A 27,443-nucleotide genomic window follows, 5' to 3' on the forward strand; every position below is an offset into this window, starting at 1 on the left:
ATAAATCGGGAAGTGAACTCTCAGAACAGCACGAGTACTTCCCGAACCATCAGCCGGGTCTCAGATCTTCACATCGAGTACGGCCTTGGTCTGAGAGCGGGGGCAATCAGCGATGATGAGCGTTGGAGATTCGAGAGCCGCAGCCTGCGCGTTCCGGAAAATGCACACATTGTTCATTCGAGCCCCTCTAGATTACATTACCCATCATTCTCAGGAAGTTCACGACTGAGTTCAGAGCAGTGAGACAGATGCTACGTACCTGAGGGAAAGGGCACAGGCCTTTCTGGTTTCTGAACAAACTTGGTGTACAAGAGACCCACTTTATCTGGAACACGGTAACACAGAACTACACAGGGACTATTTCACAGAGCCTGATTAGCCCTGGTCTACCACTAAACAAGAAGCCAATTGGCCACAAAGGTGTGATTCTGTCCTACATGAGGTCTAATCAGAGTGTGAAATACCCCCATGTCGCCTTTTCATTATAACTGCTACCTAAGCACACAGAAGAGTAGAATTTAGAATGCCTCCTCCTTGATTCGCAGATATAGTTTATTTTTTTACATAAAATGCTCTGATTATGTATAACAGAAAGGGACTGCAAAACCCTAGCTTCTGTGCACGGGAAGTGGACAGGGTTCAGTAAGAGCCTCCCAGGTCTTTCAAAGCAGTGAGCAGCGGTGAAATCCATTATTTAAGAGATCAGTTTTATTTTGTCCCTAAACAAATGTTATTCCAGATTCTGTTCTCTCAATTAGAAAAGCCTAGATGCATTTGTAGGACCGCCCCTTTGCTGTGATACCCTGGCTTCCTGTGGGCAAAGACATATGAGCGCAAGCTGTCACTGAAGCATGTGCCACTGCTTCCCTTCACTGTTAAGTCCACCCAGACCTTCATTTGGAACAGTCTGTCACAGGTATGGACGAAGGACTATGGATTAACCAACTAGCGATCTATTAAAAGTGAATATTGATAAGATCATATGGAAAAATATGAGGTAGGTAGAAAATACAACACTTAAACATGAGCACCTATTTGAACATGCCAGGGGGTGCATAGGTTACATACATTATGACACATATGTGTATCTTGCTTCTTCACAGTTGGAACCAATTATCTCACTAAATTGTAAAATGCACACAACCACTCGGAAGTTTAATATTCCATTTTAATAGCAAACAAAGAAAACAATACCGCAAAAAGGGCTCGTAAGTGCTTCACCCTTTAGCTAACCACCAATGTTAGGATTCACAACATTTTAAAACAAACTGATCAACCTCTAAACTTTATACAATTAACAATTAAAAAACACAGGCACTCTTAGACACCGTTCAGACCCACCCTTCCACCACACCATGAATGCATAATAATGCATAATAGGTTTGGTATAAGGCCAAAGTAAACTCCGAAAAAATTCCTGGTGACGAGCAAAGATGAAAGCAAAACCAGGCTAAACAGGTAAATCAGCATTTTACTCCACTTCTGAACAGGGTGGAGTGGAGGGTCATTCACATTTTGTGAAGAACCCAAAGACAAAACGTAGGATGGAAGCGCCTCGCAGATCAGTTCTAACCCTGGTTTCCCGCAGTTGCGAGCTTGCTACAGTATGCGTAGAAACCACTGACGCTCCACTTTTGTTTATATGCAAATTACCAGAAGCAACAGAGGCTGCTGCGCCTTTCCCTCTTTGACGACGGGCGGATAACGACCGCCTTATTTTAGGTCATCGCGTCAGCGCGGCAGGCGTGGGAGCACATCCATTTCCTCCGGGCTAGTTTAATGGCTTTGACGCTCCCTCTCTCGACAGCCGGTCCGCCTCCTCGTTCCCTTTATAACCGGCGTGGCCGGGGATGTGAAGCTGGAGGCGATGAGGTGGGGGAGGGGTGGGGGCGGGCGAGAGACAGAGGTAGACCGGAAGAAAGTGAGTGACGGTCGATAACGTTCTGCCATTCCTCAAAGCTGTTAATGCGCAGAGCGGCTCTCACGGATCTGCAAGTTATTCTAGCGCTTTCCTTCAACGCTGACGGGGATTACTCGTGAATATGGTGTGTGTGTGTGTGTGTGTGTGCGCGTGCGTGTGTCTGAAATGCTTTCAGACAGACGACGACTCAAACTCAAAAACAGACCATTAAAGAGGCTCCCTTCCTCAGCGCTGAAAGTTTGGACCCTCTCAGAGTGCTGTTCCATTATTACGCATTGTACCATGTAAAAAATAAATAAATAAATACAAAGATCACTCACCCATACGACATCCAAGTCTTGATTTAAATTATCAAGTTTTTCAAAATCCTCTCTGTTGATGACCGCCCCACCAGACTTCAGTCTCCAGCCGTTAGCTTTCCAGTTCTTCACCCAACTTGTGATCCCTTTGTAAGGACAATAATTTCAGAAACTGTCCTCAAGGACTACGTAAAATATATCTGTGGTATTACGTCTGAGACACAACCGCACATGCAGTATTTTAATGCATACGTTCATGTGTGGATGGATGAACAGCACAGAAAATCTAATAAAATGTAATTTGCGAAGGAATTTTACATTCAGACACACAACTGATGTATGAATCTTGAACAAAGGCCTCAGTTGAAATTGTTAAGAATTTTAATAAGAAAAGCACAAACCATTGATTGTAAACTTGCTATCTGTGTAGAGCACAAGCTTCTTAATGTTTTTATCTCTGGCTTGTTCCAGAGCTTTACATGCAGCCTGTATCAGAAGTAAAAAATGGAAATGAGAAGGAAGAAGAAACTTATTTCCATTCAAATACAAGTAAATGTAGTAAATCAATGAGTGCATAGGATCCAAAAAAAAAAGAAAAGGCTCACCTGCAATTCTGCTCTCTGGTTGGTTTGTCTTCCGTGCAGCCTATCACAAACATTCCTGTATTGAAAAGCAGAAATGGTTAGCTCATGAAGTTTCAGAATAAAACTGCATGCTATTCTGCAGCAATTTATCAAATTTACCAGTGTCAGTAAAGTAAGGATAAAACAGTTTTTTCATACAAATACAATTTAATGAGCCCATTAATTAATTAAACAAGTGGCCTTATTACTGCAGCAAAACAGTCCAATTCAGTGGGCGTGTCATAAATGGACAGGGTTTGGGACCACCAATCATGAGCTCCAATCTACTTGTAGAAATGGGCAAGAGGTAACACTCACTACTAAGAAGCGATATATAATAATACATATTTACTTAGCATGCAATATAAATGTATTGTAGCCCAAGATGCAGAATGGACGCACTTATTCCCCCAAGGACAAATACGTAAACATCGACCACCACTGAGCAATGATGACTGGCAGCTAAATCCACGTACATCGGGTGATCTGGTCCCCAGTAAACTCCGATGCCAGCACGGGCGCCGTGCTTCCCGTTACCGGAACAGCAACCGTCCGTGTACACCACCACAGCTTCGCCTGCAAAGCAAACATGACACACTATTTATATGGGATTTTTCTGTCTGTTCTTTTTTTATCCCCACTTAAGTTGACCAACGCTGCCAACACGCCGAGATGGGCGCAGCAGAAGACAACCGGTAGCCTGCGTGCGCCTGGTGCGTCTCCAGCTGGCACGGTGGCAACCGACCCTCTTCCTGGAGATCTACCATCCTGTAGGTCTTCATTTCAACCCAAATTATGGCACAAGTGACTACTAATTAGCAGTTCAATGTCGATCCTTATCCTTAAGGTGTGATTTATTAGGTTTGGAGTGAAAACCTACAGGATGGTAGATCTCCAGAAATAGGTTTGGTTATCACTGTTCTAAAACCCAGAGCTGCTCAACCCTGTTCCTGGAGATCTACCGTCCAGTAGTTTTTCACTGCAACCCATACAGAGTACACCTCATTCAACAGCTAGAAATGTCATTGAGCTGCTAATTAGTTGAATCAGTTATGCAAAATTAAGACTGAAATGAAGGCCTAGAGGACGGTAGATCCCCAGGCAGCACATGGTTTAGCAGACCTGTTCTAACCCATAGATCCTGAGGAGACTTCTCTAATGAGACGAAGCCTGTTGGGCATTTTCATAATTTTGTCACAGCCAGTAAATGGCATAGAGGAGGCCGAGGCTAAAGCCTGTAATCATGAGAGCCTGAACATTCATAGACTGTAAGGCTGTTGTATCAGACTTCATTTTAGGCCCTTTACCCATGTAGGTAAAGCCATCACTGCTGGGTGGTGCTGAGCAGACCTTCTGCAACTCTCCCTCTGTGCATTTGAATCGCTTGCCATGGTCCACTTCATCTGGCTCCCCATGGGGCCGCTTGGCTCCAATCGGAACTGCAGAAATAGCTTCAGGCGCAATTTTAGGGGCCTCTGGCAAGGAGTCACCATTTCCTGGAAAAACCAATCACATCATTAACACACTAGCAGGTTTTTACAGTACCCGATCAACACACTCACATTTCTGCTACTACAAGAGAAAGGATATGGTGCCACGTGTTTATACATTACAGTGCTCTTCACAGCAGTATTTCAACATGTTGGACTGACCACATGCACTGACCTCTCAAAGGAGTGATTATAGACCTTCTATGTTATGAAAACAGGAGTAAATTAATTTCTCAGATAGCAGTTACTCAAGTCATAATGACCGCAACATGCATTCGTACTGTGATGTGGAAAGGATCATCGAAATTGTTCTGCGGTTGCTAAAGTGCTAAATGGGGCTAATTTCCCTCCTTTTCATAATCGTTAGAAAATCTTCATTAGTGACTCCGGGACCTGCAGCAGAAGCCGATGGTATCGCCCCTGGCTGGCTCCGTACAAAACCCCAGGCGTCTTCCTCCGAAGCAAACTTCTTGTAACTTGCAGAAGGGAACTTGTCAACTTGGCTTTTGCATTCATCCCTGGAGCGTAATGTAATTAATTAATTAATTAATGTCCGAGTTAAGACTGGATTATTTTATCTGCAGGGCGATAACAAACTAGACATCTTAAAACCTACCAGGTACTGTAAACACCGGGCTTGACACCTTTTCTCACGGCGTAGAAGAATTTCCCTTTGGCCATCTCTCCGGTACCAATGCAGACAGCCCTGCGTGCGATGCTGTAAAGACTGGTCAATTTTAACATCACCGCAACAAGGTGTAAACGGCTACCCGCTTATCATTGAATTCGAAGCAACTTTAGACATTTTAATAACACAACTCATGTAACTAGCTATCTAGTTGTTAACAAAACACGAGAAAAATACTGTTTGCTAACTAGTTTATACTTGATAACCCTTCCAATTTCAAGGATTCAAGTCAAGCCCACCACCGATATTAACTAGCTAGCATTTTACTGAAATAAATTATCCATCTATTCTCACACGTATCTGCGTGGTACAGCTGCACAAACTGCATAAAATCAGCTTTTGATTGTAGACCGTCTTCTGTGGGTGCTAGCAAACGAGTATGTTAGCATGGAATTTTAAAGAGACTCATATGAAAACAAGTTCCTTGTTTCGCTTTTTGTAACAGAATGTCAACATGAGCGCTCTCTGGTGGCTGGAAGCTAACTGGCGTGATTCATATAACCTTTTCCGGGTTTGACATTTCCCATGATCCTTCATCAGAACGCGCTTTTGCCAATCTCTCGCGATATTCCGGCCTCTTCCCAGGCCGACGTTGACTGAGGTTGGTTGTAGGGCTTGTTATAGCTACAGCCTTTTTCATCAAAAATGCTGGAAATATGCATTATATTTAAGATTTTTACCCACATACTTGTGGAAGAGTTGTAGATACATTAGATGTTCATCTTTTAGAGAATGGATGGCTCTCGTACCTCTGTTGAAGGCATTTATATGGTTGCGGACATGGGTGATCTGTAGCAAGGATATAGCGAAAGCCATTATCAGGCCCATGTGTGTACGGGTGCGAACAAGCTAATGTTTGGAAATGCAGTGTGTTCGAGTTTTTCCTGAAGAGCAGAAATGTGTTTGGTTTGATTCGAAAATTGTTACACATTGTATGCGGTATCTTGAGGATTTCGCGATTTGGGAGTAAGTAGCTCAAGTGACAGGACGAGCGGAATGCTAGCTAGTAACGTAGTAAAGCGACGTTAACCTAACATAGTTGTGTAGCCACGGTGCTGGAACCTGTTGGATTAATTGGTAATTGGACGCATGTTTATGTCGTTTATATTAAATAGTTTTCAGCGCCTGAATAAGGCTGCATTGTTGTATGTGTGATATGGTATTGCTTGTGTAAGATTTGCCACGTGATTTATCTTTTTTGGTGCATTATTCACTTAACTAAACAGCAATTGACACGAAGTGCAAGTTAGGCGACGTTGCTAGAGATTTTTATCGGCCTGATTCAATATGACTTTCAATCCATTAGAGCTGATTGTTTCAACTTCTTGTTCCCATTATTCAGACATTGGCCATGTTCAGTACCAGCGCCAAAATCGTGAAGCCCAACGGCGAAAAGCCTGATGAATTCGAATCTGGCATTTCCCAGGTAAGTGAACTTTTCCTCTTTTGTATCTTGTTGGCAAGGGTAATGACCACAGACTGTCATGTATTATAGCATTTGGCGTCTCTATATGGCTCATGTAGATATTGTATTTAGTGATTCTTTAAGTGAAGGATGTCTTATGTTCTAGGCCCTCCTTGAGTTGGAGATGAACTCTGACTTGAAGGCTCAGCTGAGGGAGCTGAATATCACTGCGGCTAAGGTCAGTAAGATAAACGTGGCCCCTAGAGGAGAGATCATTACTTCTAAGCTTTTTGACATTTTTCTTATGAGTGTGTATTTGTAATTGAGTACTGTATTAAAATGACTGTTTGCTGGGATTGCGGGTGTACTCAAGATGGTTAATAATTTTTATGCAAAATGAACGCAAAGATGGTCGGCATGACCCCCAACGTGGACATCCTGCGAGGTTGCTCTTGTGTGGCTCTGTCCGTGTGGCGTATGGGAGCGCAGCACTTCGGTGCCGTGACGTACAGTCCCGTTCCACGACGTTGGAGAGCAAGCCTGTCCCCGGCCCTCGGGCTGGCGCGGGCAGCGTCCTGTATATTCCTACATCTTCCCAGAGCCTTCGGGCCGTTACTGGGGAGGTAAACCATGCAGTGCACATGTTTGTCTGAAAAGTCCTCAAGTTCTGAGGCTTTGCTACCCCTTTAGATGGCTGTCTGACCAGTTGTTTAAAATGTTTTTAGTCAAAAGCTGCCTTGTCTTTCTCAGGAAATTGAGGTCGCTGGGAACAGAAAAGCCATCATCATCTTCGTGCCTGTGCCCCAGCTGAAGTCCTTCCAAAAGATCCAGGTCCGGCTTGTCCGAGAGTTGGAGAAGAAATTCAGTGGCAAGCATGTGGTCTTCATTGCACAGGTAAGGTCAGGATACTGTACTGGCTTCCCTGATTCCAGGACCTCGGTCTCATCTGTGTGTGGAGTGTCCAGGCTTCTCTTGGCATTTAAGTGCCAGGTTGCTGTTTTTGTTGGGTTAAGAGTTCTTCATTTCCCTTCTCTATGTTTAAAAAACTGAATTGGTTCTGGGTTACTTTCTGTCAATATAATTGCAGCAACTACTTAGAAGCGGTTGTTGTTTCGCTGAAGCGGTTTAAATCCAACGTGGACATCCTGCGAGGTTGCTCTCGTGTGGCTCTGTCCGTGTGGCGTATGGGAGCGCAGCACTTCGGTGCCGTGACGTACAGTCCCGTTCCACGACGTTGGAGAGCAAGCCTGTCCCCGGCCCTCGGGCTGGCGCGGACAGCGTCCTGTATATTCCTACATCTTCCCAGAGCCTTCGGGCCGTTACTGGGGAGGTAAACCATGCAGTGCACATTATGCTTTCAGCCTACCACGTTATATGCACTTTCATAAATTGCTTTTGTTTAAAAGCATCTGCCAAATGACTAAATTACACAAGACAGACCGAATTTGTCCTTGAAAGCACACTGGGAGTTCTTATGAGAAATTATAGTTCATTGACGTATTGCATTTATGCAGCAGCTTTTATGTCATTATCAAAGTGCTTTACAGTGACGGAGAGAATCCGAGCTCTTCCCACCCACTAATGTATAGAGCCCTCCTGGGTGATGCATGGCAGGCTATGCCCACCATTTTAGCTGAGGTGGAGGGGGTTGTAAATTCAAGTAATTCATGGACGATGGGTTGCCAGGTTGCGAAGGCAAGGTTGGGATTTATTGCACTGTGAACGCCTGTTTCCACAGAGGAGGATTCTGCCCAAACCCACAAGGAAAAGCCGCACGAAGAACAAGCAGAAACGTCCCAGGAGGTGAGGTTCTGTGTTGATTGGTTTATGTCCACCCATGTTGTGGAACTGGCAAAAGTGGTTTGAAATGTTTGTCTTGGACCACAGCAGGTCAAGTGGTTTAACTGTTTGAATCAGAAACTCCCTCTAACTGTTATAATTTAATAGTGAGTAAAGACCACATTGTTGGTTTGCATATGCTCTGCAGTTTTCTTTAGTCATTTTGTATCAAGTTAGCATGTTGTACTTTGATCCAACGCGGACATCCCGTGAGCTTGCCCTCGCGTGGCTCTGTCCGTGTGGCGTATGGGAGCGCAGCACTTCGGTGCCGTGACGTACAGTCCCGTTCCACGACGTTGGAGAGCAAGCCTGTCCCCGGCCCTCGGGCTGGCGCGGACAGCGTCCTGTATATTCCTACATCTTCCCAGAGCCTTCGGGCCGTTACTGGGGAGGTAAACCATGCAGTGCACATTCGTCCTTTAAGAAAGAAGTGTCTAATGTATTCATTGAGTAATGTCTGTCAAGGTAGTTTTGAATGCAGTGAAAATGGCAAACGTGTTTGGTTGCATTGGTTTTATGTTGGTCTACTCACAGCAATTCCATTGTAGTGAGGGGCCAATCAAATTAATCCAAATGCAGCACTGAATTATGAATGGATGTAGTGGAACTCTATAATGTTAATGTAGATGTTCGGAGTACATGTTGAATTATACTGAAATTGCAATTGGGTTTTTTCCCCCCAGTCGCACACTGACTGCTGTGCACGACGCTATCCTTGAAGACCTGGTCTTCCCCAGCGAAATCGTTGGCAAGAGGATCCGTGTGAAACTGGACAGCAGTAGGCTCATCAAGGTCCACCTCGACAAGGCGCAACAAAACAATGTTGAACACAAAGTGAGTTTTCAGTTCAAACTTTTGTGTGTGTCTTACCTCCCCCGACGTGGACATCCTGCGAGGTTGCTCTCGTGTGGCTCTGTCCGTGTGGCGTATGGGAGCGCAGCACTTCGGTGCCGTGACGTACAGTCCCGTTCCACGACGTTGGAGAGCAAGCCTGTCCCCGGCCCTCGGGCTGGTGCGGACAGCGTCCTGTATATTCCTACATCTTCCCAGAGCCTTCGGGCCGTTACTGGGGAGGTAAACCATGCAGTGCACATATTTCAAATCTCCTCACATTTGCTTGTCAATTAGCTGTTCTTGTTCGAAAGTTATCAGTTCTATTACATAATTTTGCTTGTTTTGAATTGTGATGGTAGAAATTTTGGTTCACAGCAATGGCTTTGATTGATTGGTTGATTGTCTTTTAGGTCGAGACCTTCTCCGGTGTCTACAAGAAGCTCACAGGCAAAGATGTTGTATTTGAATTCCCGGAATTCCAACTGTAAAGTGAAAATGACACAATAAATTTGTTTACTGTCATTTACAGTTTTTGTTGTTCTGTAAAATGTTCGTTTTTTGCATAGATTGCAACACACCCAGTCTTGAGTATGTGTTCAAAAGTTCATGTCAGAGATCCACCTACCGGGAGAAGAATACAGTTTCATTCAAATTCATTTCTTGTGGTTTTTTGAGTTTCTGGTTTGTCTAGCCTCTAGCTTCTTAGTTAATTGAAGAATCAAGTCCAGTTGTACTCATTTGTAAAGGTGGTATTGGCAAATCAGTCTCAGGCATTGCAGTTGTATGGTTTCAATTTTTTTTTTGCAGGCAGTATTATAAAATGGTATCCTTTAACTAGTCAGTCAATAGATCAGTAGTATGAAGTCTGGAAGGATGTCACCTCAGGGCATTGAGACTGGGCCTTTAGCTCACCAGTTTAAGGGTTATCAGGGTTACCAAAATAGCTGTATTGCTCTCCATCCACATGCTTCTATTTAATTATGAAAAGGCCTGTCATCTCCTTGCAGAACACCTGTGTTCCAAGAGGCCGTGTTCAATGTGTCTGCCAGTGTTGCATGTAGCTTAGCTTTAGCCAAAGCCAGGTTGGTTTTATATACTCTTAAGAGCACATTCACAAATGCCCCATCGTGTGTGAAACTAAATTCTTGCTGCCCTTTCAGTGGACGAGAATGATGTTGGCATTTTAAAGGCATTTAAACCGTTTTCAGTACATAGCTGGCTAATCAGGGAAGAACTAAGGATTTAGTAATGAGTTGTAAAGTTCATTTTCGGGTCGTGTTTAAGTGTGACCCTAAAATCAGGCAGTTCAGTGGAAGTGATGCTGCAGATGGTACCAAAATATGCTTAGGAATTACTTTAAAGTGTCATCCTAATAATGATGAAAATGTTCCATTGTACTTGGAATTATTACACTGTAGAACACGAGTGTCAAACTCCAATCCTGGAGGGCTGCAGTGTCTGCTGGTTTTTGGGATGTTCTTGGAACCAGTGGTTCCTTTAAGCAACTGATTGATTAAATAATCCACACCTTGTCCTCAAGACCTTAACTGATAGCTTATTGGGGTGGGGGTGGGGATAAACTGCAAAAAACTGCTGATGCTGCCGCCTGGGGACATTAGTTGGGCACTGCTGTGGAATGATATGCAATGGGTAAATTTCTGTTGCCACTAGATGGCAGTATTTGGTTTTAGTCTTTACATTTATTTTCAAGTTTGTGTTTGGCCTCCGTAGTTATCCTCACTGCCTATACAAACCTTGTCTTTTAGATTTATTTTCATTCTGTAGTTCTTTAGCCAATGCTCCGCCCCTATGAAGTCTATGAAGAGGGGTAAGAAAATGTTGGAATTTTAAAGACAAAGTTTAAAAAAAAAAAAAAAATAGTAATGTAGAATAATTATTAGGAGTGAGCCTTGGACCATTTGGCAGTCTAGAATATAAAAGTGAATAATGGTATATGTATTTTCTATATTTAGAAAATATAAATATATTTTTTTAATGAAGTCTAGTAGCTCTGTCTCAAGCACACTGCTGCATCACATGGGCTTCCTAATGGTTAATTTGGTAAAGGAACTTTGCACAAGGTTTGGCTGGGCCCTACAGTTGCAGGGTTGAGTCTTAACCTTGGCTGTGCTCTCAGTCAACTAGGAGCAGGACACTTCAAAAGATCCTCCAAAATATTACATTTTAAAACTTGTGCGTTGATCTCGCCAGCATTTCACAGTGAAATTCTACAATTAATTTTAATGTTTTTTTATTTAAAATTAAAAATATGTATTGTATAGGTAATGACATGTAAATCCAAGGTAGAGACACATCTGTGATATTAAATACCTACACTGAATAGAAACAATTGGTGGTCTTTTGTCACACTCCATTTATACCCCTGGCTGCAAATGTTTTAAAGATGGATCCATAAATCCCCTCTTAAAGGCATTCTATGCAGGATTTTTTGCCTCGCTGTGGTCTTGTGTTCACCAAGAAGTGTCCGTCTCACTGCGCAATATAGTAAGCTAATAAGATAGCAGGATAGCTATATGTTCATAGCTTAATTCCGTTATGTTAAACATAGGCTATAGGTTAACTGACTCCATTATGCCAAACTTAATAATGGTTTAATCATTACTTCTTTCATTTAAAAACTTCAGTTGCCGCCACCATGGAAAAGCAATTCCAAGGTGAACTCGTGTTCTTGAACGAGGCCTGTCGGCTTGTCTTTTTGCTTTGCAAACCACAGACTCTGTAGCCACACTCACCCTCCCCACACAAAGAAGAGTGCCATGCAGAAATGTCCCAAACACATTTTAGAATAACAAATCCAGGTAAAGGTGCAAAGATACGCCAGTGCTACATGGATGCCTTCACATGGTTATTTTGTAGTATTTACAAGGAAAGGATCCTGCATAGCATGCATTTAAAGCTCTACTTTCTATATTTGCATATTCCTAGGAGAAGCAAGCCTGAAAGAAATGGGCTGCAGAAGGATCTTTCATTGCTCCTGTTATTTGCTTTATCAATTTGGGCAAGCACATCTTGATTATGGACATGTATCAATGACATAGAGTGTCATAAAGGAGAAGATGCATTTTACATTTTCCCTGGGGACATGTTGAAATGAACATTTGCTCTTTCCCTTTCAGTTTTTGTGTGTGAGGGTGTTTCATCTTGCGCACATAAGTTGTTTTTCCTCTATTGTAAGAATACCCTCAGATACTCCCATCAGAAGCATCTGAGTGGCGGAGGAATGTGTGTAGTCTTACTCGGTGCTACTGGAACAGAATTAATTTAATGATATCTCAGTTATCTGACACAAAATAGTATTTTAACCTTTCTAACAGTTAGCCTATCTATAGAAGGAGGAGACTGCATTCTCACAATAGTGTGGCTCTATATGGATCGCTATCTATCTTGGTAGACATGGACATGCCTTTGGCTTGTGTAGTCTTCGTACAATTGTATATCTTGCGGTGTCTAGGCAAGTGACCACGAGCTGCAGATATCCTGAGTTCTATGCGTATGTTAGGACCTTAAAACTGCTAGGTGTTGAGTGGTAAGAGACAAAGAGGACTGGCTGGTTAAAGTGAATGTGGTTTATTGTAGGACCTTGCAGAAGGAAAAGGTGGCAAATGGATGCAATATGAGCTATTTAATAGTGCAAAACAAGGCAGTCATTTTCTCCAGACCTTTTCCTTCTGAGATCCATAGTATTGTCCTTCACCTGAGAAGCACCGGAGCCAAGAGCCTTGCAGCTGGCTAATGCACAGTGACCTTGTTGATTCAACTATGCCTGTTCCTTGCAGCATGTCTTATTTCCATAATCTAGTGAAGTTTGAGCTTGTCCCAAATTTTATTTTAGCACTGAAACTTTGAAGTGATTTAAAGCGCTGATCTTGCAAAGGCTAAATACTCCTCTGCCACTTCTGTGATGCTTCTGTAATGAAAGAGGAGATGATATAAATCTTCTCTTTTTATTTTAATTTTGAAAAAGTATACATTTAAAAAAAATATTATTTATGTAACCGTTCTTTAACCAGGAAAACCTTTGTAGTGATTTAATGTGCAGGGATATAATGTCAACTAACTGTTCAACTAACTCCAAAGCAGGTTATACAGTGATGTTATATTTCAATATTCCTGTACTTTTTTCTTGAGTGCAGTGGTCCCAGGTTGCATGTGCCATAGCTCCAACTGAAAAAGATTAAATACAATTCCATTTAATTTTTTTTTAAAGAATCATCTGGTAAAATACATATGCGCTGTCTGTAGGAATGTTGATGGACAATTATCTTTGGAGTTACTTGATGTGTATTTTCCTGCTTTAAACCACAAACACTTGAATGTCCTATATCTGCCACTCTAATGCTAGCAGGTTGTGAGAAACTACTCTAAATATCTAAAATACCCTTCATCGTACACAAATATTGTCCCAGTCAATCAAGAACATGCACTCACCGGCCACTTCATTAGGTGACAGGAGTGGCACCCAGTGTGGTCTTCTGCTGCTGTAGCCCATCTGCTTCAAGGTTTGACGTGGTGTGCATTCAGAGATGCTCTTCTGCATACCTCAGTTGTAACAAGTGGTTATTTGAGTTGCTGTTGCCTTTCTATCAGCTCGAACCAGTCTGACCATTCTCCTCTGACCTCTGCCATCAACAAGGCATTTTCGCCCAGAGAACTGCCGCTCATTGGATATTTTCTCTTTTTCGGACCATTCTCTGTAAACCCGAGAGATGGTTGTGCGTGAAAATCCCAGTAGATCAGCAGTTTCTGAAATAGTCAAACCAGCCCGTCTGGCACCAACAACCATGCCACATTCAAAGCCACTTAAATCACCTTTATTCCCCATTCTGATGCTTGGTATGAACTTCAGCAGATCATCTTGACCATGTCTACATGCCTAAATGCATTGAGTTGCTGCCACGTAATTGGCTGATTAGATATTTTTGTTAACGGGTGCAGTTTGCAGTTGAACAGGTAGACCTAATGAAGTGGCCGGTGAGTGTACACTAAAACTAAGATCATATAAAACAACACAGATGTCCCTTTAACACTACTCTTCTATCTAAAAGTGCTATAAGATCTATAGTAACAGCAGTGAATCAGAACCTTGGATGAACATCTCTTCTAAAGAACAATGGAAATAGATGCAGTACACTTACAAAAGATGTTGTATTATAACGTGTATGATTTTTAAGAGGAAACTGGCCATGTTTCTATAGCAAGGGTCTGCGAGTGTCTGCATTAACAGTGCAGGACATTGATTCCTCTTCATTTTCATGTGCTCACTGGGGTTGGCGTATTTTTGGCATAACCACAGGGTGGGGGAGATCCCCTGGGCTGAATCAGTCAGACTGAGAGAGCGGTTGCACAGAGATCAGCGCAGAAAGAAGAACTGAAACCTGCTCCCTCCCGCGCGCAGACAGGTTTTCTCAAAGCCCCTGCACCTGGCACCTGCATGCTGGACCCCCCCCCCCCCCTTTTCTCTGCCCGGGCCTTTCTGCGTGGGCTTACTCTGGGTACTCCGGTTTCCTCCCACAGTCCAAAGACATGCAGGTTAGGTGAATTGGAGAGTCTAAATTGCCCCTGGGTGTACTCCTGCCGTTGCCCTTGACCAAGGCACTGGCCTCGGAACTGGAGTTGGTCCCCGGGCACTGCACTGTGGCTGCCCACTGCTCCTAAGTAATTAGGATGGGTTAAATGCAGAGAATGAATTTCACTGTATGTGCATGTATATGCACATGACAAATAAAGCCATCTTCACCCACTGACTAACCATTTTTCCCTACTGACTCTTTATTGTGATTTGATTACTATGATTCACTGTTACCTGCTTACACCATCATTGGCATGTCATTGCTTCAGTATATATCCAGCTGTATGAATGGATGTAAAAGTTGTGTAAGTCGCTCTGAATAAGAGCGTCTGCTAAATGATTGCACTGTACAGTACTATCAAATTTGAACTATTAAAACATTTGTCCTAGCATACCAGACAGTCAAGGGATCAGCCCCAGCGTACCTCCACAAGATATTCAAACCCTACATGCCAGCCAGATCCCTCCGTTCTGCTACCTCAGGACGCCTAGCACCTCCCTCTTCGACCTGCACTTCCAGAACACGTCTCCTGTCTGTCTGGCCCACGATGTGGAATGACCTCCCTGTGGAGTCAACACTGAGACCTGACCATTCAACGACGACTGAAATCACCTTTCGGCTGCACCTTCCATCCCTCTACCCGTAATGACGTAACTAGGTTGACTAGGCAGCTGTTCGTAGGACTTAGGTGCATGTCTAACATGCTTGTATTTTCATAATGCTGTTGCCGTTCTCGTGTTAGTGTATCAGTTACCTCAGGTCCAGTGAACTATGCGTTTCCTGACTGACGGTACTTCTCTCTAGGTTTGTCATACTGTTCTTATGGTTATACACTTTGTGTACGTCTCTGGATAGAGCGTCTGCAATGCTGTATGTATGTATGTAACTATGTTCTCCTGTTATCTACAGTGCAACCAAATATTGATGCATATAATTATTTAATGCCTTTGTGTGAAAACTGACATCTTGCACTAGATACGGTCATTACATATGCTACCTGATGGTTGTAGGTTCTTAATCTGTGTCCTTAACAGGGAGCTAGTCGCTACATGCATGTGCCAGGGGCTCATATTTGTTTTTGTGGTTCAGATTCCCACATTGCATTAGCCTAAAATGGCAGACAAAATGCATTAAATGCATTTAAAAAAAAAAAACTTTGGTGAGTTTTAAAAATGCTTTTTGAGGTCCTTAAATGACTATAGAATGTGATGCAAATCCAATCTGTGGTCATAAATAAAGATGAAGCAAAAAAAAAATCAGCATCACTAAAAAGTGATTAACCTGCATGAATTATTATCAATATTATTTTTGTTTGCTTATGTTCTCCAGGCTTTTCTGGATTTCCGTAGGCCTATATACGCCACGCTAGTCATCCCATGAAGCTACAGAAAGCCCAAAAGTGAAAATCAACCTACTTCCTGTCAGTTCGAATGGGGAAGTTCTCTGATATATTTGCATGTGGTGGGGTGGACACTTGACTTGGGTGGTTTAAAGGAGCAGTAGTGCGAGTCTCACAGCATTACTGCAGAAAGTAACCCTCAGTGCTAGTCCTGCCGCACTGGTCATCAGTCACCATGACCTTCACAGTTCCACTCACCGTCCTGATGCTGGCTGTCTCTGGTAAGCCTTCGCCAACACTGCGATAGCTAGACCCAGGTTTTGCACCCGCACATTGCAGGTAGATAGAATTTTAGTCGTTTTCTGTGGCTCTTTATGAATGGCTCTCTTAGGGTTAAAAAAAAGACTCTGATAGCCACATTGGTGTACTCAACCTGGAGTATTCTGTTTCTTTGAATGCAGGTGCACGCAACCGTTAATAATTGTTTGTATTATTTGTGACACTGACAGTCGAAAATGTGTGTTCATTTTAAATTCCCAGGTTTGGAAGCCGTTTTGATCCTGACCCAGGAGAAGTCTCTTTCTGTGTCCCCTGGCTCAAATGTAAAAATATCCTGCATTTCCAGCAAAAGCAATTGGCACATGTCTTGGTATCAAAAGAAGCCAGGAAGCAGCCCTAGGTTCTTGATTTTCGGTTCAACTCGAGCAACTGGATTGGAGAGCAGGTTCACATATTCCAAGACCGACAACATCTATCTGCACATCGATAAGGTGACTGCTGAGGATGAAGCTGTGTACTACTGTGCCTGTGCTGACTGTGGCGCAGACCACAGTGATACACTTTGCTGAGCCAGTCGTACAAAAATTCACTCAAGACTTTCAATGGGAATGAAACGAAGCCTTGTCATTGACTGCAATACCATCTGAAACAAGCATGGATTCTTGCAACACATCGACTGGATTTACTCTATTCCTGAGGTTCCTACAGCTGATTTTCCTTTTCACAACGGATCACTGGAAGAGCTCTTCACAAGGGTGGGTTTTTGTACTGAGCTGCATCACTGTGAGACAGTACCTTCGGAGGAGGAACTAAGCTGAACATTCTGAGTGAGTGAATATTACTCCCACAAATAATCTTTCATTTGTAAATAATAATGGCTCCATAATGGATAATATTAGAGGGAATCAGTGACAAATTCACAGAAAATGTCAGTGAAATTACATATTATTAATAGCAGGAGACTGATAATACAAATGTAATGGATTTAAAAATGGGGCACCTATTCACTTAAGTCTTTTTTTTACCGCCCTGTAAATGGCATGTTTTTGTTAACTATTTCAGACTGCAATGTCATTCATTAATGAGGATATTTAAAGTGACATGCGTAGCAATAGGTGGTGACAGGAGTTCTCTAGTAGTTCACGGAGGTTTTTGTCAGGGTGTGTATCACTGTGAGACAACACCTTTGGAGGGGGCACAATGTTGAATATCGGTGAGTAAGATATTTTACAGTGAAACAACCCAAATCAGTGAACATATGCTGTTACAAATGATAATGCATTTATGTTATATAAAAGTATTATTATTATTCTAGTATTGCCTAACAATTGAAATGATACAGAGAAACGTACATATTCGTTTTATGCAAGTCAAGTAAAAGGGATTATTATCCTCAGTGCATGGATATTGGAAATATATTAATATTACAGTTACAATGCTAACCATTTTAGAACTGTAATTGTAAAATGCTGCTGTTTCCCTGTTGCCTGCCTCATAATGAATTAAAAAGACTTCATGCTTTTCATGGTCTTTAGTATTTAGTATAATCTAGTATCCAATATGCATAATTCAGTGTAACACTGAATTGAAATAGTAGAGTGCTTTGATGTTAATGGGACTAGATTTGAGTTTCAAATGCATCTTGCTATCTTCAAATTTGTCCATATTGTCATATACTTTATCTGCATTTCACCTACAAATTCCAACTTAACAGTTATATATAGGATGACATATATGAGTGAAAGCAAATACTAAATGTTTAACAGCTACAGTCATCTTGTGACATCCCTTAATTGTGTTTAACCGATGGGACAACATCATTGTTAAATAATGCACTGAAGGCACTGCAATAACCCAGGCTTTCTGAAAATAAAAGTGGGAATAGCATGTTAAAAAAATACTAATAAATCAAGGAAAACATAAAAAAATTTAAAAAATTAAAATAATAAGAGAAATAAATTACTAAATAAAATCTGTGTCCATGTAACTATTATGTTTAAAGTTAGTAATGCTGTGGATACTGCTCTTGTTTCTCTTCTCAGACATTACTATTAATGTTATTATTTCTTTCTCAAACAAAGGATTGATTTTGCTTAAAGGAAATTATATGGAGGACTTTTGATACCCGTTTATACTTGTTACAATCCTTCACTCTAGTGTTTCTTTTGCACCTCTACATCGTGAACCAATGCACTTGTTGTACGTCGCTCTGGATAAGAGCATCTGCTAAATGCCTGTAATGTAATGTAATGTAATGAAAAGTTTTATGTTTTTCATCCGTGTTCTCTCGCTCGTGCTTCTGTTGCTGACAGACGCATGCAGTGCGTGAAATGATTTGAATATCACTGATGTATGAAGACCTCTGTTTCACGCGCCCTCTCCTGTGACCATTTCACCCCCCTCAGCTCGCGCCTCGTCTCCCCCCGCACTGACCCTGCTGCCCCCATCCCAGACGGAGCTGTCCAAGGGCGGGGCCACCCTGGTGTGCCTGGCCCAGGGCTTCCACCCGGACTCGCTGACCGTGACCTGGACGGAGGACGGCGGCGCCGTCGCGGGCGGCGATGTCCGGACCGGCGAGGCCCAGCGGCGGTCCGACGGGACCTACTCCGCCAGCAGCCTGCTGACGCTGACGGCCGACCGGTGGCGCTCCGGCCGCTCCTACGCCTGTCAGCTGACCCACCCCGCCCTCACGGCCCCGCTGAGTCAGGCTCTGACCCAGGCGGAGTGCGCCAGTCAGGGCTAGCAGGACGCTCAGATACCGGCTTCATCACCAGCTTCTTCATGTATTAAACAGCTCACGAGCTTTCGTGTAGTGTTCATTAGTGTTCGCCTTGCATTTCTGATACATCTGGCTTGCTCATAGCATTGAATAATTTCACATAAGAATGTAAGAGTGTTTAATCCTATTGATATTGGTTTGTTGAATGTTGAATAACCCTCGTATCATGCTACTGATTGAATTGGCCTTCTGCGAGTTTTAACAGATTTGTGTGAAGAAGTGGCGAACCCTAGTGGCGACTGTTTGAGAAATTGCTAATAAATCATGATAAAACATTATGCCTTTTTTGTCTATTTTCTTATTCTTGTGTGAAGTTAATTCAAAAGCATGATTATATGTTTTCAATATGACACAATATATATATTTTTAACCCTTCAAAAGATTAGATTAAAAAAATAATATATGTACATGTGAAAGAAAATCCTTTTCTAGAATAATAATTTAGGTGTAATTCTATTTCCAAATAACTTCTCAGAAAAACGATGGCATAAAATAGATTAATTCTTCAGCAGCATGGAACTCTGTGATTTTATTGATGGTCTGTATAATGCTTTCCCCTGCTTTTATTCTTTACAGCAGAGTCATTGTTCAGTGTTTTCTGCCCTCTTGTGGCTATTTTCTGTACTTTTTGAAGTTTCATTTTGGACTGGATATTTCAAGAGAACACAGGGTACAATGCATACACATAAGATACAAGCACAAATGCTTTCAACAATATCAGAGTAGAATAAATATCCAAAGGTGTAATTTACCAATATAAGAATGTATTAATAAACCCCCCCCCCCCCCCAATTCCCCAGATAGATAAACGCTCAGTACTATGCTTACTGCCCATTGCAAGCTTTTAAAAATGTATATTCAGATGCCTGTCCCTTAAAATGTGCCCTGTTAGCAAAAGTGATGTTTTCCTTTGTATAGTGGGTATATGTAAGAAGACACATGTTAACAGAATACACTCTGCCCTCTGTTCTGTGTTTCAATAAGTCAAGGCTTCAGGATCCACTGAAAGCAAACAGCACTGAGTCAACAGTTTGCACGTACTTCTGCAGTGTAGCTACAACCAACAGTCTTATCATCCTCGAGTTAGCCTTGACACTTCCCAGCAAGTTATGTGCATAATGATTCCGCGGTTGTTTCATAAATATCATAATCCTATCGTATTTGTGTGTTGAAGTCGCACGATCTGTGAAATGGGCAATCCATTTCAAGATCTTTTGTGGATCATAGTGTCAAATAACTTGCTTGCACTTGGACATTGATTGAAATGGCAGAAAACAAGTTTTCACTTTTTCAATATCACTGTTCCCCACACGTCATGATTTTTAACAGCTATGCAGGCACACCGCTGTACTCAAGGAAAGAAAGGAGCAGCATAGTATAAATATGATATTTATGTTTAAAATTGAGAAAACCATGTAAAGCCAGGCATGATTTCAGCTTCACCGAGAGAAGCACGACTTGAAGCTACGCAAAGTCAGGCCCGCCCTGGGTCTGACGCCAGAGAGCAGACGTCACAGCAGCTGGGAAACGTGACCTGTCTGTCAATGACTGACAGCGCAAAGTGAACGTTCCTGTTCTGGAGTTCAAATTCAGTCAGTTGTTTTAGTCGGAGCAGGAAGCAGCCGCGTGCCCGGGCGAACCACAGGCCTGAGCTGGCTGCAGATACCAGACCCTCGCGTCGTCTTCATTTCAAGACATCGGTGAGTCGTTTATTACGGTTTCCAGGCTGTTATTCTGACGTAGCTGAAACTTTCTGAAGTTACTCAGAAGACTGTCTTTGAGGTTATGTCAGCTTGGGAAATGGTTTGGTTTGGAAAGTAGAGCACTTTCTTTCTCTGATTCCAGGGAATCTTCTGTCACTTTGTCATCCGCTGCCATTCCATCGGAGAGAAAATGGCGGCAGACCAAACGTTAAAGACGGTCACAAGCGAGCCTGACTTCCTGCAGTTCAACGACCTGGCCTGCGAGATGGCCGGAGGAAAGGTGAATAGTGACATTGCGGATGCGGCGAACAGGACTTCACTGAGGAGCGAAAGTACCTGATCTTTCTCTTATTCATTCTGTGCACTTCACCGAGAAATGTCACTCAAGCTGTTTTTGTGCACAAAAGAACAGAAACATTGATGCTTTGATACTTGGAGAAAGTCCTTCACACCATAATCTTTCAAATATCCTGAAGTCAAACAAAAATAAGCCATTCGTCATTTACCTTCATCTGAGCATATTGAGACATTTATAATAAAACAAACACCATGAATTGTTAAAAACATGATTTTTTTATGAGCCCTAACTTCATTATAGTGTATCTAATGTATTTGCTTCTTTCAATCAAGGTGATTTTCGCCACAGATGAATGGTTTGCCCCAGCACAAAATCTCTTGAAGGTCCAGTATGCATTTTACTTTATTTTTTGCACCGTGAATGTTTGATGAGTCGACACACCAGATGGTGCTGGGTTTAGTTACACTCTGGGTCTGAGCACAGCTGTCGCCTGCTTCACAGAGGGAGCCTGCAGAGTTCATTGCCACTGCCTTCACGGAGTACGGCAAATGGATGGATGGATGGGAGACCAGGCGAAAACGAATTCCAGGTACATCGTATGGTTGCACCATAGCCTTATACTGTCCAGGGTAGTCTATCCACATACAGTACTGATTTGCTAAGGTTCAGGCACACGGTAAATGTACTGCAATCTGACAGAAGCTAGAAAACCTGGAATTGGAACCAAAGACTCAAATGTCAAGGCTCCCAGAACTAAACTTTGAACTAATATTGGGGAACATTCTGGTGAATATTTTTCTTTGGGTGTAAGGTAATATTATGACAGGGACATTCCCCTCATAACATATTATTTACAACCAGTTTTGACAAAGTCACTGAAAAAATCCCTGGCATGCTGAAATCATTGTAAGGTAACATCCTCTGATTGTTATAATTTAGTCATAAAAAAAGCACTGGAATAAACATCAATATATTTATGATGAACATTTATGAATGCAAGCACAGAAATGACAAGTTTGTTGAACATAGCTAATTTTAATAATAATAAAATTGCCATTACTGTAAAAACCATCCACACTTTGAAATTGAAATGACATATAAGGGAAATAGAGGAAACTGGATGAATTAATTAGCTGGGATAATTTACCCTAACTCAAGGAATGTTCTAGTAACTAAAATACGGCAGCTGTGTTTGGAATCATATTGAAATAGAATGCCTGTATTGATACACTTGCAGGCCATGACTGGTGCATCGTTCAGCTGGGAGTACCAGGCGTTATACACGGGGTCGACGTCGACACCTCCTTCTTCACGGGGAACTACGCCCCCTCCGTCTCCATTCAGGCGGCGTGCCTCAGAACAGGTGGCGGGAGTCATTCGTGCGGTCGTTCAAACTGCCGCCACTGCCGAAGTGTAAATTAGTTTCATTCGCATGCTCTCATCTTAATCCTCCTAATGACAGCTGTCATTATCCGTCATAGTTAATGAGGTAATCTTGCTCCATACATACAATACACGGGTTCCTATTAGTAAGGGTTTTAGTAAAACGGTGCTTGCTGCCATAAGCGGCCATGAATATTTCTCTATGCGCTTGAAAGGTATTTTTGAAATGTGCTGTGTCGTCCTTTATCTCGTAACTTTGCGAGCTGACCAAGCAGATTTAACTGGTTGCCATCCTGCATGTAATGATTTAACAAAGGGACCGACACTGTGACATAAAGTTCATGAGTGATTCCCCCCTGGGAATGACATTACTCTGAAACCAGCCTGTGAGTTATTTCTCACCCACAATGCACTGCATTTTTTATTGAGAGGTGATGCAGACGTTTACTGAAGCGGATCTGTTCTCTCAGCAGATGAGATCCCTTCCCTGGTACAGGAAGGAGACCGCATGGGCAAGGCAGCTACAGAAACGGAGTTTGAGGCTGTTGCAGAGGTATCTGAATATGCAATAATGCCTTCCTCTTTCTCCTCCCTGCTAAACTGTAAAATTTAGATTTTACTGTGTCCTTTTCTAACAATCAGTTTTCAAACAAAATCATACTCTCAAATTAAACTTGTAATTATGATTGATGGTCATAGAATAATCTGTAAAATCAAGAACTACAGGTATATTTACTGCATTAACAGCTACAAAACGTTACCTACGATAATGCCTAGCTATGTGACAGAAATCCAAAGTGGATTTGAACTAGTCTGCACACAACAGTTAACTCTGACTGACATAACATTGTCTTTTTACGCTTTCTTTACCTGTATTAGTCATTTGTTATGAACAAGCTAACTATAACAGTTTACAAATATAATAAAATTATAAGCAGTGTCTGCTGATTTTTGGTTTCATTATCAATCAGCAGCCAATTTATGCTGCAGAAATAAGGTGTGTGTACTCTCTACGCGATCAATGACTTATATAAGCAACTCGCAAAATGTTGCTTATGTACCAAAAACCAGCTGACACTGTGGCCCTGCAGTCTTATGTGTATGTGTGTGCACGTGTGTGTGCACGTGTGTGTGTGTGTGTGTGTGCGTGAATGTATGTATGCCCATGTGAGTGTGCATGAATGTGTGTGTGCGTGCATGTGTGAGTGAGTGTGTGCATACTTGTGTGTATGTGTGTGAGTGTGTGTGCATGAGTGGGAGTGTGTTTGCCCGGAGTTAAACATTTGTGCAAATATAGCATGTTTTTGGGTTGACAGCTGCACTCAGAGACCTGGGCGGAGTTAGTTCCAGTGACAGAGCTAAAGCCTGGCTATCCAGACTCCTGTCACAACTACTTCCCTGTTACCTTCGCTCACAGGGTAACTCACATTCGCCTCAATATGTACCCAGGTAGCAACATCACATCCCTCAATTCTGATTAGCAAACAACTGCACATAATCCACTAAGAATGTGCAGCACTCCACATACTATTCCTTAACTTAAGTGCTAAGATATACATCCCACTAATACCACCTTCTCTCTAACATTTACCAAGTTAACTGTCAGCACTGAGACTTGTAAAATTCTAACATGACCTTAATGCCCATCACTAACACATGCCTAAATATTACCACCCTATGTTACTACTGATACCTGTATCCTTCTAACCATACCCCCATTGAATTTAATGCACAGTTAAGTATTTTGCTGGCTATTGCTGAAAATTTGGGTTCATATAAATAAATGCTTATTTAATTATTCTGATGGTTTATTTTAATGTTTTAAACATCTTTATGAAGATATTATTACTGAAAATGTAATTTTTTTCACTTCAAAATTATTATTATTATCATTGCTGTTGTTGATGTTATTGGAAAGAGCGAGCAGTGCTTATCATTTAAGAGTGTGTACTGGTCTTCATCATATAAGCTAATTGGTTGCGCAATGTGATGTTAAATGTCATTGTGGCGCGAGTTGATTGGCTGGGACATTTTCCTGCAGATGGAGGGATTGCTCGCCTACGGGTCTATGGCATCGGGCAGAAAGACTGGTCCGCAGACCCCAGCTCAGACCTCGTGGATCTGGTTGCTCTGGTCAATGGTGGGGTCTGCCAGGGATACAGCGACGCTCACTACGGGCACCCACGCAACATGATAGGTAGCTATCGGGCAGATAGCTCTGTAATTGCTCGGTACATCCTGCGATTTCTTTTCCTGGGTTTCGCTTTTCACATCAGAAAAGTCCTTTTAGCCTTTGCGTTTTGTTCATTCCCAATGTCTCCACTGTGTTTCCGTATCATTACTGAGCATTTTCTCTGCAGGACTGGGGAGGGCACCTAACATGGGCGACGGGTGGGAGACAGCCAGGCGGCTGGACAGGCCCAAAGTGCTGGAGGTAAAATGACCCGTATCCTGTTCCAGCATTCTAATTCTGCTCCAGCGATGGCAGCTCACACTGAGTCACCGTATTGATCCCTTCGCAGACAGACGAGAAGGGCATACTTCAGGTGCCGGGCAGTGAATGGGCAGTTTTCAGACTGGGCCACCCGGGGGTTATCTGCAACATTGAGATAGACACCAACCACTTCAAAGGTAAGACGAATAGAGATGAACCAAGTTAATGTTCTCTCATCCTCTAGGATTTCAGAATACTCCAGTTTGCTTTCAAACCCACTTGTGATAAAGGATCCCATTAAATCCTGCTACGAGCTTATCAATACCCTATCTGTGTTTGAGATTGAGAGCAAGGTCTTATTGGGGTGTGAAAATCACATATCACTGTGATCCATGCAGGGAACTTTCCAGATTCCTGTAAAATTGAAGCATGCAGTTTGACTGCAGAGGAAGAAGAACAATACTTAAGCGCAAGGTGGGCCAGTGATGAGAGAGGGAAGTGGAAGATTCTTCTGCCTCCCCAGAAGGTACAGTAAAAATCTCTCCTGTCCTTGGATGAGTGTCATTGAAAATAATGGAATATTTCCTCAAAAAAAAAATAAAAAAGCCGTGACATATTTGAATATATTTGAAATATTTATTTCAATTGTTTCATATTCATCGATCCATTTTCAAAACATACTGTCTGCCTTCACCAGACCTCTGACTCAGCTCTCATACAATGACACGGACCTCTCCTACAATGGCCTTCCCTTCGGCTCACAGAATATAAATAAATCAATTCAAACTAGGCAATATATTTGTATTGGGTTTTGTGTGACAGAACTGATTTCTGGTTCTGACTCTGCAATGTTGAGATATTCATGAGAAACATCCGTACGTGTCAGAAGATCTACTGCATTTGAATGCATATGAAAATGAGATACTAAAAAGCATAAATTGAATGTATGAATTAAATCAGCACTTGGCAGCTGAGCTGATGTTTCATCAGGACATTTTAAAATGGCTGCCAGTTGGGGAGATCTTCCCACCTCACGTCTTCCTCATGTAATGTAATTATGGGAAAGATACTGTAAAATGAAACGTGTGCTATGCTGGTCATCCGCCAAAGCAGAGAGTAAAGTCATCCGCCCAAGTGACTTAACATAATGCAATGCAACCCATTACATTTGCTGAGATGACTGAAATAAGGCCATGATACAGCGCAAACCCATTGTAATGATTTTGACTTGATTCTCGAAAACACTCTTAATGCTAAGGTTACAGGTAAGCATTACAAGTATTGATAGACGACTGCATATTGTTAAGATTTTACAATAATAAAAAAACAAGAAATGAATAAACATGAAACCATGACTGTTACTGTGGCCATGTTATCACTTCTAAAGTAACCTACTGTTACTACTACTAATTTTTTATTTAACTTTTTCTGTAGCAAATTTACATTATGCTATGCATTCAAATAATAGTCATGTGCTACGATACCTTCCCCTATTTTCATTTTAGGTAGATGCTGTAGATACCATGAAGAATTACGTTTCATAGCTATATTCATATAAAAAATAAAAGGGTAATCTCTTTTTCAGCTGAAAGCCCATCACATGCACCTGTTCTCTGAGGAGACGCTGGAGCAGACGGAAGTGGTCACTCACGTCCGCTTGGTAATCGCCCCTGATGGAGGGGTCAGCAGGCTGCGTCTCTGGGGTCGCCCCAAAGCCGCCCCCTCCTCAGACGCTCAGAAATTAACCTCTAAACTGTGACGCCCCAGTACTGCACCTATCTCAGTAACAGCCAATGACCACTGAAAAGTCAACATCATCGAATTATTCTTAATGTCTGTGGAACAGGCTGCTCTCTGTCTGTTGACTTGCTGTGTAAGTATCAACCTGAGAAATAAACCGTGGATTACACAAGCTTGATTGAACGCAAGGACATAGCACGTGTACCTGTCTGCTTTGTTATCTACAAAAAGTTTCACAGAGTTTTTGAAATTGCGACTGGTAATATTTGCTATTTGTTAATGTGTAAAAAAAAACATATTTGTTCAACTGTGTCAAACTTACTTGTATAGAATCCCCATACAGGATATATGCCAGTCTACAGGCACTTTTGTGGATGTGCCAAAAGCAGACCCAGAGTATAAGAGGAGACCTGTGGACATTTTAAAGAGCAGAGAATCTACTCAGCTTTGTCTCAAGGCTCCACCGATACAGTGAGGACATGATTTGGTTCACCTGAGCACTGGGTTCATTTCGAAACATAGGACAAACCTTATCAGATCTAATCACTGATATTGGGTCTGAGCGTGAGTGCTTGTCATTGTGTAAGTGCATGTTGTGCATCAGTAGCCAGTGAAGTTTTTCTAGTACTCGAGGAGCCAAATGATTGGGAAGGACCCAGAGTCCCAGGGCACTCAGACAGGTGTATTTCTTCATATCGAGACAGCATTGTATAGTTCTGAGAATGCATTAGAGGTAGGCACCATTCAATTTCTCCAGAGTCCGAGACGGAGATGTACTAGTTTCTAGCTAATCCACAA

At 42.2% G+C, this 27,443-nt stretch overlaps 4 protein-coding genes and 4 non-coding genes across 11 annotated transcripts; 7 read left to right on the forward strand and 1 right to left on the reverse strand.

Annotated features, from left to right (window-relative positions):
• Positions 1–1,157: 1,157 nt before the first annotated feature.
• Positions 1,158–5,456, reverse strand: rnaseh1 (ribonuclease H1). 3 transcript variants are annotated; one of them, XM_064339783.1, is made up of 9 exons: positions 5,316–5,456; positions 4,950–5,051; positions 4,727–4,851; positions 4,151–4,339; positions 3,320–3,419; positions 2,826–2,880; positions 2,622–2,706; positions 2,242–2,366; positions 1,158–1,858 (listed from the first exon to the last, which is right to left on the reverse strand). In XM_064339783.1, exons 2-9 carry the CDS (start codon positions 5,012–5,014, stop codon positions 1,772–1,774), a joined length of 831 nt encoding a protein of 276 aa, XP_064195853.1. In that variant the 5' UTR covers positions 5,015–5,051; positions 5,316–5,456; the 3' UTR covers positions 1,158–1,771. The 3 variants fall into 3 exon arrangements, with proteins under 3 accessions (XP_064195853.1, XP_064195854.1, XP_064195852.1); XM_064339784.1 differs by having other exon boundaries at positions 4,950–5,060; positions 5,316–5,451; XM_064339782.1 differs by having other exon boundaries at positions 4,950–5,436.
• An 85-nt stretch (positions 5,457–5,541) lies between these two features.
• On the forward strand, positions 5,542–9,621 carry rps7 (ribosomal protein S7). Its single transcript, XM_064339785.1, has 7 exons — positions 5,542–5,622; positions 6,364–6,447; positions 6,593–6,664; positions 7,177–7,320; positions 8,165–8,229; positions 8,949–9,099; positions 9,510–9,621. The coding sequence occupies exons 2-7, from the start codon at positions 6,373–6,375 to the stop codon at positions 9,585–9,587; spliced, it is 585 nt and encodes a 194-aa protein (XP_064195855.1). The 5' UTR covers positions 5,542–5,622; positions 6,364–6,372; the 3' UTR covers positions 9,588–9,621.
• On the forward strand, positions 6,851–7,071 carry LOC135258394 (small nucleolar RNA SNORA73 family). The gene has a single exon (XR_010330985.1). It is a non-coding gene; the product is annotated as a small nucleolar RNA SNORA73 family (small nucleolar RNA).
• On the forward strand, positions 7,558–7,778 carry LOC135258393 (small nucleolar RNA SNORA73 family). The gene has a single exon (XR_010330984.1). It is a non-coding gene; the product is annotated as a small nucleolar RNA SNORA73 family (small nucleolar RNA).
• Positions 8,459–8,679, forward strand: LOC135258395 (small nucleolar RNA SNORA73 family). The gene has a single exon (XR_010330986.1). It is a non-coding gene; the product is annotated as a small nucleolar RNA SNORA73 family (small nucleolar RNA).
• LOC135258392 (small nucleolar RNA SNORA73 family) lies at positions 9,141–9,361 on the forward strand. Its single transcript, XR_010330983.1, has one exon. It is a non-coding gene; the product is annotated as a small nucleolar RNA SNORA73 family (small nucleolar RNA).
• A 6,542-nt stretch (positions 9,622–16,163) lies between the features above and the next one.
• On the forward strand, positions 16,164–19,365 carry LOC135257245 (immunoglobulin lambda-1 light chain-like). The gene is made up of 4 exons (XM_064339788.1): positions 16,164–16,310; positions 16,570–16,852; positions 17,484–17,521; positions 18,714–19,365. The coding sequence occupies exons 1-4, from the start codon at positions 16,265–16,267 to the stop codon at positions 19,049–19,051; spliced, it is 705 nt and encodes a 234-aa protein (XP_064195858.1). The 5' UTR covers positions 16,164–16,264; the 3' UTR covers positions 19,052–19,365.
• A 981-nt stretch (positions 19,366–20,346) lies between these two features.
• allc (allantoicase) lies at positions 20,347–26,840 on the forward strand. Of its 2 annotated transcripts, none has more exons than XM_064339786.1 (12): positions 20,347–20,787; positions 20,933–21,070; positions 21,421–21,471; positions 21,590–21,677; positions 22,326–22,451; positions 22,942–23,024; positions 23,788–23,920; positions 24,513–24,668; positions 24,832–24,905; positions 24,994–25,102; positions 25,304–25,431; positions 26,491–26,840. In XM_064339786.1, the coding sequence occupies exons 2-12, from the start codon at positions 20,981–20,983 to the stop codon at positions 26,662–26,664; spliced, it is 1,212 nt and encodes a 403-aa protein (XP_064195856.1). In that variant the 5' UTR covers positions 20,347–20,787; positions 20,933–20,980; the 3' UTR covers positions 26,665–26,840. The 2 variants fall into 2 exon arrangements, with proteins under 2 accessions (XP_064195856.1, XP_064195857.1); XM_064339787.1 differs by having other exon boundaries at positions 20,349–20,787; positions 22,945–23,024.
• Positions 26,841–27,443: the final 603 nt, after the last annotated feature.

This window comes from Anguilla rostrata, chromosome 6 (assembly GCF_018555375.3).
Source record: "Anguilla rostrata isolate EN2019 chromosome 6, ASM1855537v3, whole genome shotgun sequence".
In the NCBI taxonomy this organism is placed as follows: Eukaryota; Metazoa; Chordata; class Actinopteri; order Anguilliformes; family Anguillidae; genus Anguilla; species Anguilla rostrata.

Excerpts from the sequence above, each read along its gene's own strand:
- LOC135257245 (XM_064339788.1), top strand. The coding sequence starts at position 16,265 with ATGACCTTCACAGTTCCACTCACCGTCCTGATGCTGGCTGTCTCTG. Across the intron at positions 16,311-16,569 it reads CCTGATGCTGGCTGTCTCTG|GTTTGGAAGCCGTTTTGATC; the intron begins GTAAGCCTTCGC and ends TTAAATTCCCAG. Across the intron at positions 16,853-17,483 it reads GCCTGTGCTGACTGTGGCGC|AGACAACACCTTTGGAGGGG; the intron begins AGACCACAGTGA and ends TGTATCACTGTG.
- allc (XM_064339786.1), top strand. The coding sequence starts at position 20,981 with ATGGCGGCAGACCAAACGTTAAAGACGGTCACAAGCGAGCCTGACTTC. Across the intron at positions 21,071-21,420 it reads GCGAGATGGCCGGAGGAAAG|GTGATTTTCGCCACAGATGA; the intron begins GTGAATAGTGAC and ends CTTTCAATCAAG. Across the intron at positions 21,472-21,589 it reads CAGCACAAAATCTCTTGAAG|AGGGAGCCTGCAGAGTTCAT; the intron begins GTCCAGTATGCA and ends CCTGCTTCACAG.
- rps7 (XM_064339785.1), top strand. The coding sequence starts at position 6,373 with ATGTTCAGTACCAGCGCCAAAATCGTGAAGCCCAACGGCGAAAAGCCT. Across the intron at positions 8,230-8,948 it reads AAGCAGAAACGTCCCAGGAG|TCGCACACTGACTGCTGTGC; the intron begins GTGAGGTTCTGT and ends TTTTCCCCCCAG. Across the intron at positions 9,100-9,509 it reads AAAACAATGTTGAACACAAA|GTCGAGACCTTCTCCGGTGT; the intron begins GTGAGTTTTCAG and ends ATTGTCTTTTAG.
- rnaseh1 (XM_064339782.1), bottom strand. The coding sequence starts at position 5,077 with ATGTTAAAATTGACCAGTCTTTACAGCATCGCACGCAGGGCTGTCTGC. Across the intron at positions 4,340-4,726 it reads ACCATCGGCTTCTGCTGCAG|GAAATGGTGACTCCTTGCCA; the intron begins GTCCCGGAGTCA and ends TGGTTTTTCCAG. Across the intron at positions 2,881-3,319 it reads TGGGGACCAGATCACCCGAT|GAATGTTTGTGATAGGCTGC; the intron begins GTACGTGGATTT and ends TTTTCAATACAG.